Consider the following 15,983-nt stretch of genomic DNA (forward strand, 5'->3'; position numbering starts at 1 on the left):
AGAAAGATTTATGAGTTTTCCATTTACTGGAAACAGTTTCCTTTCTTGTTCGACACGAGTTTCCCATTACTCATATATATATTAAAGGCCCAGAAAAGGCCTGTTTACACTTTTTAACACTAAAAACCAAATTAGATTCATATTACAAAATTAAAGTCTATTTTCCCTTATTTCACTCTGTTTCTAATTCCAGAAAACCTTTTTTTTTTTTTTTTTTCTTTCTGGGAGCTCATTGCTTAAAGCATACCAACTTTGAACAAAATACTTGAAGAACATACCATTTTTTTTTTTTTTTTATTATATAAAATCTTCTTCATCAGAAATCTTTTCTTTTCTATTCTTTATGGGAAAACTAAATTGGGTTATAGTTATGAGTTTTGCATTTACGTTTCAAGCATCAAATTTTATTTCTGTCCTTTGCGAGCAAGGAACCGTTCTCTCGCTGCTTCAATCCGACTCCCCACATTTTCAGTAGCTGCAGGTGTTTCTTCATCGTTCTTAGACGGCAACTCCGTCTTCTGCTCAGCTTCTTTGATAGAAGAAGCCGGTCCACCGCTACATCACAGGTTAGACAAATACCAATCAATTACTGAACGCTAGAACAAAACTGGACTTAAGTAGTAAGAGTAAAATGTTTGTATATGTTACCTCAACTTTCTGACATTTAATTTATCGATCTTTCGTTTGATAGGAGCCACCCATGACATTTCTACTGCACAAACATTACGCATGAACGGCCGTGTGGTTGAGATCAGCTCATGGTACACTACGTAATTAGGCAACATTCCGTCGTTTCCAGCAGTCAACGCAGATGATGGATGCACCTAGAATCAACCGAGAAAAATCAACATGTGGATGATCGCACCAGACTGGATAACTTAGACATCCTACTTTAGTTTGCAGTTTTGCTACAAATCTGAGCTAATGATATAATAGAAAATATTACACTGCAACAGATAAAAGGAGACTTGAGAAGTAATACCTGGACTAGCTGGGACGCAAAACTAAGAGTCCGGTATCCATTGTGACGAAGCATTCTCTCAGCAATTTGGTTTGCATTCCCAACGCATAGAGCTTTCCTCAAATTCATGTAGTTGTCTCGGCTTGAGTTCCTTCCATGTGCACCAACTTCCAATCGATCTAGTTTGTCAAGGAGACCAATTATTTTAGTGATGGTTGATTAGAAATTATGACACACCCAACTATCGCATGTGACAAGGGAAAGGAAGGGAGAGGTTGACATAAATTCTGGTTCCATAGGAGGTATAATAACACCCTTTAGGGGTGAAAGGTGAAAGCCATTGAGTGAGTATTAAGTTGATTCTATGCGTATTTTGTTGTGTCATGAAACCATACCAACCTTTGGATATCTTCTGCATAATCTGACATAATTGTCTTCTAACATCTTTGACAAACACCATCCCTCGCACCTGCAAATTATTTTTCAACAAAAGTTATCTTTCTTTCTGAAGGCATGTGGAACCTATGTAATAATGTACTAAAAGAGACTAGAACAACTACCTGCAGGCTATTTTCTTTGCACCATACAGGATCATAATTATAACGGTCCCAACATTCGAAAATCTGTAGCAGTTGAATGTGATCACCATATCCGGATCCATCAGGAAGATTAGAATCATCATGCTTCCTCTTCTTGTCATTGGGTTTACTGTCATACAAAGCACAAACCATAATGACAATTGTTGACACATCTGTACTAGTCAATGTAATTTTAAAATTTCATAATCTGACTCAGGGAATTGTAGATCGAAAAAACTAACCTTCTAGCAGGAAGAAGTGTAGTCTCTGCTGACAGCATCGCAACCACTGTTAGAGCTTGCGATAAGCAACCATTTTCATTCGCTTCTATCAATGTTCTTGACAATGATGGTTCTAGTGGAAGCTCTGTTGAACCACAAATATGCTCAGTATGAAATAACAGCTCAAACTAAAAAAAGAACACAGTTAAAAAGTGCGCCAAAACATACCAGACATTGTCCGACCAATACTTGTTATTGCACCATTCTCATCAATTGCATCCATGAAATACAGTTGCTTCAATGCATCTTCTAATGACTCAGCTGAATATTATAAATTGGAGGTAAACCATAGAAATATTATCTCACTGGAAATTCAGAAATATTACAAACCAAAAAGAAAAACAGCAGATTGTGCACCACAAACCATCAATCCATTTATTTTGTGGAAATATTAATAAGAGGCATCTAGCTCCAGATAAAAATAAGTTCTTACATGAAGGAGCATCAAGAAAATCGAACTTGAGAATGTCAATATCGGGAAGATCCAACGATTTCAAGTATAGAACACTCCCAGCAAGAGAAGTCCGTTGTATTTCAGGAATTGTTGCATCAAGAAAGTCATCTCGGTAGACTGCCAATGGGTATAACCTATAACATTTCCCAGGTCTTGTTCTGCCAGCACGTCCAGCACGTTGATTAGCTTGCACTCTGGAACACCACAATGAAACAACAATAAGCAAATAGAAGCTCGATGAAAACTTGAGTAAGAAACCACTAGGATTCCTGAGTCAAAAATGTTATATATGATGAGGTTCTATTGAACCACTATAATTCCTTTTTGAGCCAATTGCAGAAATCTTTTCTAGTTTAGGCTATAATTATCATCCCACATCAACTACAAGTTCACTATATGCACCAATAGATTAATACAAGGTTCATATATAGCAGGCCATTTAATGACATGAATGAAGGTTGAACCAGACTTATTTGCTTACTTGCTAATTTGAATAACATCAAGAGAATACATTCCACTTGATGGGTTATATTGTCTTTGCTTCACATACCCAGAATCAATCACATACCTGTCAGAGAAAAACAGGGATAGGCTGAGGATACTATCGATCTCCAAATTGTCAAAACATTACCTAAAAAATTTGCTTAAAATGCATACATGAACACCTGATACACACGAAGATGACTGACTACCAGTCGTAGTAAAAGAAAAAGATGACTAACGGCAACCGTGACAGGACAATCGGAACTAACAAGCAGATTCAAGAACGCAGTATATGTAATATTCTCATACTTAATTCAGTTTTAGATCGCTTGAAAAAGAGATGGCACGACCTATTCATCTAGCCTTAATAAATGTCTCAATCACCTGTTTTAAGTCAAACTCCAAATATATATCCCATAGACGTGATTGTGAACATGTACTGACATGTGAAGTAAACTAAAAGGAGCAAATATAATCACAAACAACGTTGCTGGCGTCAAATATATCTGCTTAATTCCATTAATTACACTATTGCAGTTGTCAATCTTCATGATTACTATTGAATGATACTTTTATTCAGCTTCTTACAGGACCTGACTTAACAACAACATGATAAAAGTATCAATATGTATGCAGTAAATAAGTGACATACGCTAGATACCAGACATGAAAACAAAAAATAACATAATAAATTTTAGGTTTTAAGTTTCTTACACAACCCCATCCACAGTAAGAGAAGTTTCAGCAATATTTGTAGCAACAATAAATCTGCGGCAGTTTGGAGGAGGAGGACTAAATACACGAACCTGCATAAGTGGTGAAAGTCAAGACAAATTACCAAAACCTTTTGAGATCACCAAGATATCTCAATTGCCCAGAAGCAAAATTCACAAATGGATCTGGGTACAATATTCTGTACTGAGATTCTAGAAATATTTACCTGCATTTCAGGTGGTAAAGAACCGTGAAGAGGATAAATAATAGCATCCATACAGGATCCTTCTGCTAAGCTTCGTACTTTTTCCTCTAGCTTTGATACTAATTTTTCTATATCATCCTATTAAAACCAAGATAGAGTAAGACATGACACAAGAATCTAGATAGTTCTGCCAGATTTCAAAAAATAAAGTTGAATGAAATGAAACAGACCTGTCCAGTCATGAAGATTAGGATATCACCTTCTGGCTCACGAACATGTATATCTACAAGTAACAACAAGGTTTTTTTGTAATGTAAGGGGAAAATCGTGTCAAAAGTAATCAAGTAAGATAAACCAGATAAAACTGAATGACAACAAAAACACTCGCCCTTGAACATACCAATTGCTACTTTCAGAGATGACTCAATATAACTGACAGGACGCTCTTTGCTGTATAATATTTCCACGGGGTATAATTTCCCAGGTACATTCAACACAGGGCAGCCCGAAAAGAATTCAGAAACCTTTTCACCGTCAAGTGTTGCAGAGGTTATAAGAACTTTAAAGTTGGATCTGCGGATTCTAACCAACCGTTTCACTAAACCCAAAAGAATATCCCTGATAACAATGGACCAAGTTAAGATATATTCTAGAGCTTTTGGGATTATCTGAATGAGATCTTAATGCTATACTAAACAATGTTACGATAAAAGGTACTGAGAAACGGAGATCAAATATGACTACAGAAAAGACCTTACGTGTTTAAACTTCTCTCATGAGCCTCATCCAATATGATTACAGAATAATCATCAAGCATTGGATTTGAAAGACTCTCACGAAGTAGAACTCCATCTGTGAGGTATCTGGGAGCAAGAAAACAATCCACAATGAGGAAACCAAAGACGAATCATGTGAGATTTTGATTAACGCTAAACATTTACACATCTTCCATTACTTAATGCGTGTTTTGCTCGAAGTTCTGTCCTCAAAACGTATAGCATAACCAACATCTTCTCCAAGAGGTACATCAAGCTCCTGTGCAACCCGCCTGAAGACCATAGCCATAAAAAACAACTTCTAAGATGTTCTGACATCTTAAAAGACCAACAAAAGACTCAAGATGAGAATAATGCGAGAGTGAACGGCAAAAATCACCTAGCCACGGAAACGGCAGCCACACGTCGGGGCTGAGTAACGGCGATGACGCCGGATTTTGTGTAACCATGCCGATGAAGTATCTGCGAGAGCTGAGTACTCTTCCCGGAACCAGTTTCTCCAATTACAACTACCACTGGATTCTTATCCACTGTTTCCACGATCTTCTCTTCAAATTGAAGGATCGGAAGATTCGCCATATCACAGAGATACACTCCACTCACAGAACCTACCAAGTTCAGCAATCGACGAAAAATGAAACTATATCTGCTATTTCTACTTAGCTTCAGCAAAATTCATACTCCGGCGAACGACGCGATAGATTCACAGTACACCGTAACCCTAATCGCATTCCGGCACTACGAGAAATTTCGAATAAACACAATTTTCCTAAAACCTTCGATTCAAAACTCTTCCCTCTATATTATTTGGGGATTGCACATTTTGAGAGAGCGAGAAAAATGAAAACAAGCGTAACACGAAACCCTCTCTCTCGTTCAGCGGCTCTTGTTCTTATATTTTATGAATTTCATATCTCGTCCTTTAATTTATAACAAATTTGCTTTTAGAGTAAACCAATTCTTAGTTCTCTCATCAAAGTTAGATAGCCTACATGGTAGTACATACAGTAGTTACATTGCAATTTGTATAACGGGGACCCAAAAATCCTTGGATATAAGCTACATACACCTATACAAGCATCTTTTTTTTTTTACCTCCAAGACTTTCAAAAAGAGATATTAAGTCTTGAGATGGGGAAAACATAGTACAACTTTACATCAACTAAAGGTAATAAAAACATGACTCAACACTGGTAAACTGAGAAGCTCTTGCTTTTCCATAGAAAACTGAATGCTCTTCCCATTTTCTTTCTCGAGGCTGATTTACACTGCGGTTTTGACTCTGTTACAGCGGCTGCAGCGACAGAGAATCCACCCTCGGGGCTTGTGACTTCTGTATGCTGTGGTTCTGTGAGATGGGTTTGATCCCTTTGCCTCAGTTCCCTGAATAGTGTTAGTAGCTTCTGTGCTCTTTCCCTTCCCCTTTGAGTCCCGTTTACGGAAATAGATACCAAAGAAGGTATCACTCCTTCTTGTAAAACCATCTGGCTACAGATCTCGCTGTGATTGCATAAAATCAGAAGCAAAGAAACAGCTTGTTCTTGCTCATTTGGTTCACCCGTGTCAAGAATAGTGCAGAGATTGCTTACAAGCCCAGGTACTGAAACCATCTCGTCTTTTCCTACCTCATTCAAAACCAAATTTAATAGAACAGCTAAGGACTTCTCTGTCCATCGTTGCTCATCACTGACGGTGAGTGATTGTAGCGCATTTACAATGTCAGCTGATAGAAGGCAAGGGATATTGGGAGGGTAGGTGGAAAGGTGAAAAAGGGAGTGAAGGGCATCGACTTTGCATTGGACTTCAGTCTCAGTCCAAAGAAGATTCACCAAGAAAGGAACTGCCAGACTTGAACCTATTAAGGGCTTTGCTTCTTCAAGACATGAGAGGTTCAGATAAAGTGCGGCAACTGGACCATGCGAATGTGGATTACAGAGCATTTCCTCTAGCAGAGGAATTATTCCTGATACTAGCATCAACTCCTTATTCCTGAAATTCGAAAAAATCACATAAATGAGATTTAGTTCTCCAGTTTAAGATAAGAATGACCCAATTTATCTTTTGTTGTTGAATTCTTAGCGCACTTGTAAATATTTTGGTATTCCGAAATAATAGTGATCGCGAATACAAAACATATTTGGTAGTAACGCGCAACTGAACGTGTATAGCATATACTAGACTAATTGTACTTATGAGCTTGATCATTGAGAGAGAAAAACATGACATCATTATCTCACATAAAGTTACGAACAGGAATATAGAAATTAAGGAGTACCTGTTGTTGTCCACAGCCAAGTTAAAAAGAGCCATGGCCCCAACTTTCTGGGCTGAAGCGTTGTTTTCGTTGAGAGCTGATCCCAGAAACTGAAGCAATGCTTCAACACACCCATTTTCCCCCATGAGAACCCTGGCCTCCTCATCATCTTTTAGCAAAACTCTAATTTGCTCAACAACTCTACATTTCTTCCTTAAAGTATCAACTGCACTCAAAGTGGTCAGCAATTCCGTACATCTTTCAACAAGAGTAACTTGATCTTCCTGGTATTCTGATTCGCAAGCTTCCTCTTTAATGGTTCCACTCTCTTCCAAAGGAACCACCTTCATATCCTTCAACTTACAAGAACCAACACCTTTTGCTGATCGAGTGTCGGTGGACTCGGACACAGACAACGCCAGCCTCCAATAGTTAAGGTCTAGAGACTCAGGGGGTCCATCAGGGACCTGCACGCCATTCTGTTCACACCAGCTAGAAATTAGAGCTTTGACACAATAGTTAGGCGTCAAGCATAGATGAGAGAGCTGCTGGTGAGTTTTGGGACATGTGTTGTGTCCATCGCTAAGCCATTTCTCGATACAGATTCTCTCATACGTTTGTCCAGACGCGATGATGACAGGGTCGTACATAAGCTGCAAAGATATCGGACACCTCAGTTCTTCTGGCGGAACAGACATCTGCACAGATTTCCTCTGGTTATTGCAGGATCTGAAATTAAAGGAACTCAGTTTTGACAGCTGTCGGTCAAAAGCACGACCATGGGCATCATCAAGAGAACCCTGAATAGTTGGTGAACAAGGCAATGAACTACTACCCTGTGAATCATTGTCGTCCCAGATCTCACTTCTGAATAGCTTTGAGTATTTCCTCATGAGATGTAATAGATAAGCCACTATTGATTCTTTCCTCTTGTCATCCTCCATTCGAGCCCTCTCAATGAGTTTCTTGAGGCATCTTCGCTCTGTGAGAGCTGCTCTTGAAGAGGTGATGCCTAGTCTAGTAGCAGCTTGATGGAAAACCTCAAGTTCATTATTATCAGATGAGCTCTCAAAATTCCCTCCTTGTTGCAGCAATCCAATGATTTGATCGCCAATTTCCTTCTCTGATGGATCAAGTGAAAACTCGGTGTTCTCTAATTCCATTAAAATCTCCAAAAGCTGCAAAGTATGATATACAGGTTTAAATAAAAGCACTGAACTCTAGAGATATCGCTTCTCTGCTCCCTCCAGTTGCCATGGGAGAAGAAAACAAGAGTAGCAAGATACGGGAACACGAAGAACTAACTACCTGAGATCCAATAGACTGTTGGACTATATCTTCAACACGCCTAAGGCTATCTGTAAGAGAAGACTTGGCCTTCTCAAATTTCAAAACTACTGAATCCCCTGTTATAGCCTACATGTCAAACCAGCTAGTTAGCGAGAATCACAACAAGGACTGATTGGTTCTGAAATCTTTAAAACATAAATATAAAAGCATACCAAATAAAGTTTACTAGATTCAGTGCAATGGCGTAGAATGTTCTTCACTTTTTCTAAAACCACGTGAAGTGAACACAAAGCTTGAATCCCAGATTTGCTTCTCGGCCGAGCAGCTTCAAGCGACGGGAAGATAGAGATAATCTTGCAGTAGATCACTGAAAGGGCATTACACATTTCTCCATGTAGCTGAAAAACAAGAATCTTTTAGCCACTACCTTACACTTGCAGCCATATGTAAGTCGTATTACAAAAGACAGCACAGCTCTTTTTGTACATCACAGGATGAATCAAACGAAATCAAGAACCAGAAGAGAGTATTAATTGAAACAAAGACGGATACATATCGACATCAAGATACAGGACCAAGAATTTAATGTATGAGGGGGGAGAGAACATTATTGAAAAACCTAAAAGAAGGTCTGATTCAGATACCTTGGCATCACCAGGGGCAAAGAAATTTTCTTCAACCTCATTAACATCCATTGCTTCAATATCTTATGACAACAGCTCTATACCGGCTTACAACTCAATACTACAAGAAGAAAAAAGGACCTGAATCAGTGAGAAGTTAACAAATAAACGAATCTATAGAAGACACAAGCCAGATCAGTGTGTTCCGGAAATGCAAATGTATTATTCCCAGAGAAGTATATAAAGAACAGAGCAAAGAAGACGAAAAAGGTAACAAAAACTGGTTAGTTGGGGCATTTTAACAAACAAATAAGCTGCAAAAACCCAAAAAGACAAGAAAAGAAAGATTCTTGGTTATCAAGAAACAGAGGAAATCAGAACACAAGAACAAAAACTCAAAAACCCCTCTAGAAAAAATCTGGTTAATCCCCTCTCCCCCACCACAAATCTCCCAGATGAACACAAAGCATCTAGATTTTTTTCTGAATAGAGTAAAAAACAGAGGAATTTAAACGTACCAGAGATGAATCTTTTAATCTGCATCTGGTAGACGTAGACATAATAAATAAAAAAGAGAAGTCGATCACAGAACCAAAAAAACAGAGAGAATCAAAAGAAGAGCTATTTAGTGAAAAAACGAAATGATTAATATATGGAAATGGTCCTTGGAGAAGCTGTATTGTGGGTAGGTTTCAAAGAGGGTCTGATTTACAAAGTTTTCTGAGCTTATCAAGGCAAAAATTTTATCGATCCCAACAATCAGAGAGAAGAGAGAGCTCTGAGCTATCTGATACCGATTGGAGATTTTTTTTTTTTTGGATTGTATTGTGTTGAAGAAAATAAATAAAATTAGTGAAAAAAATAAAGGAGAAGTTATTCTCAAGTCAAAATAAAGCCAAAACTTGCGAGTGGCAATTGCAAGGTCGCAAAGTACACACAACAGATTTGTTTTTTCATTTTATAATATTAATTAAGTTTTTTTATTTGGTTCTTTGTAAATAAAAAGATTCTGTTTTAATTCTTTAATCATTAACTAATCCAACTCCATTAGTATTTTTTTCAAATGATTTTGAAAAATTACTAGATTTGCATTAGCAACGGTATTATTAGGGAACATTATTATGTCACCGGATTACATTTTTAAAAAATGCATGAAAAGAAAATGCAATGTAGTTTTCAAATGTGTGTTGTGTTTTATTTACCAAAAACAATGATCATTCTAATATGGATTTTTACAATTTTAATCGTAGATGTAGTTTGTTATTTTGGTCGACTGGTAGGTGAATATGAGTAAATAAAATAATGTAGAATAATTTGTCCAAAAAAAAAAATGTAGAATAAAAAACACAGTTTTTGACCTTTTTAAACGACACAAAGAAAAGAAAGGAAAAAAAAAAACAATAAAGTATGGAGAAGAAGGGTAATGAGAGGTCCAGTTTTCACCGACAATTTTTTTAAAATGTTGTAACAAAAACACGTCTTCCATAATTAATATAGATTTATTCAAAATTCTAGTCTAAACCAAACCGAACCAAACTAGGTTGAGGTTGAGGTTCACCTCTCTCTCTCTCTCTCTCTCTATGTCTATTGACGAGGACTTGTTGTGGATGTGGACCAGTGGTCTTAGTCCCCTTGGCTGTCTCTCTATCTGTCACCGTGTCCGAGTTCACCGATCTGTTTCATGCTCAATCTCAGGCTCTCAGCTATATTATTTTCTAAAGCATGTGAGTGTAGTGAAAATGACAACTAACTAATGATGGATTTTTTTTTTTTTTGGTTTAATTTTGGAAAACAATGAAGTAATATTAACTTAGGACTGAATTCGACTTTCTGATTAATTTGGTGATAATCTTCGTCCAGTTTTTAAGTAGTTAATGTTGCTTTAAGCGGTGAAAGGAAGAAACAAAAAAAAAAAGAAGAAGCAAAATAATGAAATGTGTGTTGAATAGTTGTGGGTAAAGAGAGAGTTAAGGGGAGATTTGCCGACTTAGACGGCCGACACGCGCCGACAATACATGCATATGTCGGCTCTTCAGATCTCTCTCTAACCCCTTTTATTCAAATTACTTTACTACTCCTCCTCCCTTTGCTATTGCTACTAATATTCTTTGAATCTCTCCCTTTATTAATTTTTGTTTTCATGTTTTTTCTTACATATATTATTTGTTGTCAACCAACCATGTTCGTTTTTTTTTTAATTATTCTACCAGAAATTTTGTAATGATTATACATTATTTCTTCGTTTTTTTCCTATTTAAAATTACTATATAATACCCAAAAAACAAATATATTCAAATTGTGAAAAGGCTAACATTGTCGTTTTTATTATTTGAATAAATTCGGAATTATCACCTAACAAAAAAACACATAATTTGTTGTTAAATAATTTTTAAAAACAACCCATTTCACGAATAACAATTCATATCTTACATTTATTGAGGATCAAAATCATATTTGATCAGCAACTAACCTGTACGTTGAACACATTTACAATTCGTAGATGAATTATATATGGTACAAATAATAATAGATGAGTGAAATTATGCATGCATGCATCTAATTATGTTTTATATTATTGCATCGGAAATCATTTGTATGGATTATTGAGATGAAAGATCAACGATGGATTTAAATTATCAATTGTAAATTTGTACCACACACACCATAATACCAACGACGATGTTCAAATTATGTAAATGATTGGATCCATCCCTACTCAATCTCTTAACTTTTGTGACGTATTTGCGAAATACGTACATTTGCTTTTATCGATCCTTGTAGATTAAGATACTGAAATGTTTAAACGAAAGGGAACTAAAGACACAAAAGAGAGAAGATAAATCCAAGGGCGATAGAAATGGAAAGTAGCAATAGATCTTAGTTTAGATCGTTGAAGAAAGATAACTCAAGAATGTATTCTTTAATAGTATATGTTAATTAGTTGAAGATCTCATCTTCTTTTTTTTATAAAAGAGACGTATGAAATAAGTCATTATAAAAGTACTAATTAATAACTCTCAGGAAACTGCCCACGAGTACCAATTTAAACCTCAGATGTCGTCGAAGCAAAATATCATTTTAAAAATGGGGGCTACGAAATTTTCAATGTCCTTTGCACAACAACAGAAATGTGTAATGACAGCTTAGTCTGCAAAGGACAGGTTGATCTAGTTCTTTAAAGACGGATCATCCATCTTATTCTTATTAACCCCCAAAAAAAGAATATAAACAGGCATCAAATTTCTTAAACGTCAGCTTATTATAATCACATTATCAGTTTAGTAGTCTTTTTCATTATATTCTTTTCTTAATTTTAGAAACTTATTTGGTCGATATGGTCGCAAGAAGCCTTCATATTTTGTTTACCAGTTTTATACAATTATATAAAAAAGCTTCCAAGTTCTTTTTCTTAGTGTATACAAATAATCTTGAAACTTTTACATTTTCAAGATTTTGTAGTCACTATTTTTTCTTTAGGCAAGTGTTACTTGATGAAACCAAATTTAATCATATGAGATCATGAGAGCACCTCTATATGTGCTACAAAAAAAAAAAAACACAGTACGGAAAAAAATGTCACAAAGAACTTTACCTAACACATAAAGAACAAGAAGCTTATTTCGTAAAAACCCACATGATGAAGAATCTCTCAGTCGATCTCAGATAAGTAAAAAGTTTGCACTAGAGGTTTGCTTAGGAATCAAGTTTCGTACATATGGTATAAACAAAAAAAACATCTCTCTCTGGCTTTTTCATACAGCAGAAGCAAACACATCAGCACAAAAGCGACTCCTTAACTTTACCAAATTTGAGATGAGGTTCAGAGAGAGAAAGAGAAAGAGACCTAAAACTGATGAATCAATGAGAGGAGGAGGGAGATGCGGATGAGCCTTCACTTAAACTGGAAGCTTCTGTAGCAGAATTTGTGTCACTTTCACACTTGTCTTCAAAGCAAAACCTGCACCAATAGCACAAAGCTCATAACTCATAACATTGCAAAAAAAAACATTGGAGAATTCATCCATCTGAAGATGGGTTCCCTTCAGACACCGATAGGAATGAGAAGCTCCTCGTTGTTAGATACATCCTGCGGATATTTTCTCAGAGAGTTACAGGCAAGTTTGTTTAACCTTGCTTTCTGTTTCTTTCAAGTGAAATGGTTCACGTTTAAGAAAAGAGTATTGTAATCGATGGATGTTCACTGTTTTTGTACACAGATGATATGGGATGAAGTTGGAGAAGATAAGTTTGAGAGAGAAAAAGTGTTGCTTGATATAGAGCAGGAATGTGTAGAGGCTTACCGGAGAAAAGTTGACCAGGCCAATGTTTCGAGGTCTCGTCTACATCAAGAGCTGGCGGAATCTGAAGCCGAACTCACCCACTTTCTTTTGTGCCTCGGTAAAAGATCAGTACCTGGAAGGGTAATTTTCAATCTTTAATATCCAAAGTGAAGCAAAAGATTATTCAGTTACCATAGCAAAGACTAGTTTAGATTTTCCAGATAACGTATCATTGATAATTTTGTTGCCATCTCTACACAGCCGGAAAAAAAGGGAGGAACATTGAGAGAGCAGCTGGATTCTATTGCGCCTGCACTGCGTGAGATGAGGCTGCGGAAAGATGAGAGAGTGAAGCAGTTCCGAACTGTCAAAGGGGAAATTCAGAAAATTTCAGCAGAAATAGCAGGTAGATTGACATATGAAGACTCATCTAGACAGATAACCATAGATGACAATGATCTTTCTGATAAGAAACTTGAGGAATATCAGAACGAACTGCATAGGCTCAATGATGAGAAGGTGCATTACTAATACCAAATTGGGAACAGGCCTTGCTTTTGACTTATCTGGCAGTTTTAGCTTATCTATCATGTTGTCTTTGATTGTTTTGTCACACAAGAATGAGAGACTACAGAAGGTTGAAATATACATATGTGCCATTCGAGATCTATCAGCAACAGTGGGAACAGAAGCATCAATGATCATAACAAAGATTCACCCAAGCCTAAACGACCTCTATGGAATATCCAAAAACATCAGTGATGATATCTTAAAAAAGCTCAATGGCACTGTTGTGTCTCTCGAGGAGGAAAAGCACAAGCGCCTTGAAAAGGTAAAGCTAACTACACATGTTTCAGTTCATTGTCTAGCATTGCTTGGGGAACATCAACATAGCTTAACAATTACTCTGAAACACAAATCAGTAAAGAGAATCACATTTATCAATTAGAAAAAGGTGGAACCAAGATTTTGTTATCTGACCTTCTAAGGCCTCTTACAAATGGCAGCTTCACCATCTTGGAAGAGCTTTATCGAACCTGTGGAATTTAATGGATGCATCTTATGAAGATCGTCAAAAGTTTTCTCACATCATTGATTTACTGTCATTCGCACCATCAGATGTGTGTGCTCCTGGCAGCATTACATTGGACATAATTCAGCAGGTAAGTATATAATGTAGTACAAAGGATCCATACCAATTATAGATTATGTTGACCGCCTTTTCTTTTGTGCAAATCTTTCCCAAGGCTGAGGCTGAAGTCCAGAGACTAGATCAACTGAAAGCAAGCAGAACCAAAGAACTTTTCTTCAAGAAGCAAAAAGAACTTGAAGATACATGCAAGATATCACATATGGAGACTCCATCAACTGAAATGGGAAATATAACAAACCTAGTAGACTCTGGTGAGACAAACTGTAGCTTTCTGCAACTGCTATGTATCTTTTATTACATATGTCAAACTGATTGCAGAGTTTTCATACTCTATTTTAAAGGGGAAATTGACCATGTCGACCTTCTCACCGCCATGGATGAAAAGATAGCAATTGCAAAAGAAGAAGCAGCAAGTAGAAAAGGAATAATTGAAAAAGTGGATAGGTGGATGTTAGCTCGTGATGAAGAGCGCTGGCTAGAAGACTATGACCAGGTTTAGCTATTCTCTATCGCTGCGGCTGCTTTATATCTATGTAGTATAACTCATGCAAGAGACATTTACATTGTCCCAGGACGAGAATCGGTACTCGGTAAGTAGAAACGCTCATCGAAACCTAAGGAGAGCAGAGCGGGCACGCATAACAGTTAGCAAAATCACAGGTAATATAAGTAGTTCCTTTGGATCCAACACCGATAAAGCTACAAATGACAATTGGACATGAAGCTGCATTTTCTTAATTTATGAAGGAAACCTCAAACTAACCATACTATGATATTCCCACCAGGATTAGTGGAATCTATATTGGTTAAGACTAAGAGCTGGGAAACAGAAAGACAGAAAGTCTTCCTGTACGATGAGGTAACACAACTTTTATGCCTCTGTGAACTGTCACAATAAGAGACTCTAAATTAGATAGAATAAATCACCTGTTAGTTCTCCAGGTACCTCTTGTGGCAATGTTACAAGAATACAATAAGCTGAGGCAGGAAAAAGAAGTGGAGAAGCAAAGGCTCCGGGTTAGTCTTCTCAAAAATCAGATAAAAAGAATGTACAAGAAAAAAAATACCATAACTTGAAACTGTCTTGACAATAAAATGCAGGAAATGAAGAAGATGATCATTCCAAAACCGGTGGCAGAGCCAGATAACTTTTATATGGCAAGGCCAGCTACCAGCAACCGTCGAATATCAAACCGAAGCATCAATGGTGGATATGGCAGTGCAAGTCCTATAAACAGAAAGTATTCAGGAGGATTCAACAATGCTAGTAATTACACAGCCCTTGGCACATCAATGAGAAGAGAAAACATAAAGAGCCAAGCATCAAAAATACCTTTCCTTAGGCCGCTTAACCGTGACGACACAACTTCAGTTGTATCACTGTTTTCAGGTCCAATGTCTCCTTGAGAGACTTTTAATTTCACATGTTTTCACATTCAAAAATAAAATTAATATTTCCTGTAACAACAATTGACTTGAAGTTATGACTTTTGGGATATGTGTGTCAAACAAACCAATCTTGAGGCTTAGAGCCCTCCTCCACTGACACAACGTCATAAATTCATTGATTCAACTTCGACAGTGGTAGAAAAAATCGAAGTTTCCAGGGATGGATTTATGAGATTCATGTCGAAAAATACTATACTTTAGTGTAAAATTTGATAGATAATATTCCCATTTCAAGAACAAAATGAGATACCTGTAGAAGTCTGCGTGACAGCTTCAAACCGGTGCTGATCTGGGGGTGGCGTGACCGATCCACCGACCACCGTCTGCGTTTTGGAATTATCTCCACTATTTAGTTAATTAACATAAATGCTGTAAATAAAAGATTAATACACATTAGTTTATGAGTTAAACTTGTCCGGTTAAGTAGGTCTACATATAAATACGTATAGGCTTAAGACTTTTTGTTTTTTTGTTCACCTGTA

General features: G+C 36.9%; 3 protein-coding genes and 1 long non-coding RNA gene across 9 annotated transcripts; 1 reads left to right on the plus strand and 3 right to left on the minus strand.

Moving 5' to 3' along the window:
* Positions 1-312: 312 nt before the first annotated feature.
* On the minus strand, positions 313-5,252 carry LOC17897488 (probable pre-mRNA-splicing factor ATP-dependent RNA helicase DEAH4). Its single transcript, XM_006306844.2, has 16 exons — positions 4,832-5,252; positions 4,632-4,724; positions 4,435-4,539; positions 4,077-4,294; positions 3,907-3,959; positions 3,698-3,814; positions 3,472-3,563; positions 2,756-2,842; positions 2,254-2,468; positions 1,989-2,081; positions 1,782-1,905; positions 1,522-1,669; positions 1,361-1,430; positions 983-1,140; positions 649-824; positions 313-555 (listed from the first exon to the last, which is right to left on the minus strand). Exons 1-16 carry the CDS (start codon positions 5,029-5,031, stop codon positions 405-407), a joined length of 2,100 nt encoding a protein of 699 aa, XP_006306906.1. The 5' UTR covers positions 5,032-5,252; the 3' UTR covers positions 313-404.
* A 196-nt stretch (positions 5,253-5,448) lies between these two features.
* LOC17898305 (U-box domain-containing protein 45) lies at positions 5,449-9,429 on the minus strand. The gene is made up of 6 exons (XM_006306766.2): positions 9,138-9,429; positions 8,641-8,740; positions 8,209-8,394; positions 8,015-8,122; positions 6,728-7,884; positions 5,449-6,441 (listed from the first exon to the last, which is right to left on the minus strand). Exons 2-6 carry the CDS (start codon positions 8,689-8,691, stop codon positions 5,637-5,639), a joined length of 2,307 nt encoding a protein of 768 aa, XP_006306828.1. The 5' UTR covers positions 8,692-8,740; positions 9,138-9,429; the 3' UTR covers positions 5,449-5,636.
* A 2,795-nt stretch (positions 9,430-12,224) lies between these two features.
* LOC111832627 lies at positions 12,225-15,840 on the minus strand. 6 transcript variants are annotated; one of them, XR_002835528.1, is made up of 9 exons: positions 15,752-15,830; positions 15,567-15,691; positions 15,386-15,463; positions 15,126-15,280; positions 14,980-15,030; positions 14,096-14,176; positions 13,881-13,936; positions 12,921-13,263; positions 12,225-12,577 (listed from the first exon to the last, which is right to left on the minus strand). It is a non-coding gene; the product is annotated as an uncharacterized LOC111832627 (long non-coding RNA). The 6 variants fall into 6 exon arrangements; XR_002835527.1 differs by having other exon boundaries at positions 15,567-15,625; positions 15,752-15,824; XR_002835529.1 differs by having other exon boundaries at positions 15,567-15,594; positions 15,752-15,820.
* LOC17897970 (65-kDa microtubule-associated protein 8) lies at positions 12,584-15,565 on the plus strand. Its single transcript, XM_006303959.2, has 11 exons — positions 12,584-12,734; positions 12,837-13,040; positions 13,161-13,418; positions 13,519-13,731; positions 13,907-14,062; positions 14,147-14,303; positions 14,394-14,545; positions 14,625-14,712; positions 14,838-14,911; positions 14,995-15,069; positions 15,154-15,565. The coding sequence occupies exons 1-11, from the start codon at positions 12,651-12,653 to the stop codon at positions 15,457-15,459; spliced, it is 1,767 nt and encodes a 588-aa protein (XP_006304021.1). The 5' UTR covers positions 12,584-12,650; the 3' UTR covers positions 15,460-15,565.
* Positions 15,841-15,983: the final 143 nt, after the last annotated feature.

This window comes from Capsella rubella, unplaced genomic scaffold (assembly GCF_000375325.1).
Source record: "Capsella rubella cultivar Monte Gargano unplaced genomic scaffold, Caprub1_0 scaffold_1, whole genome shotgun sequence".
NCBI classification, from domain to species: domain Eukaryota; kingdom Viridiplantae; phylum Streptophyta; class Magnoliopsida; order Brassicales; family Brassicaceae; genus Capsella; species Capsella rubella.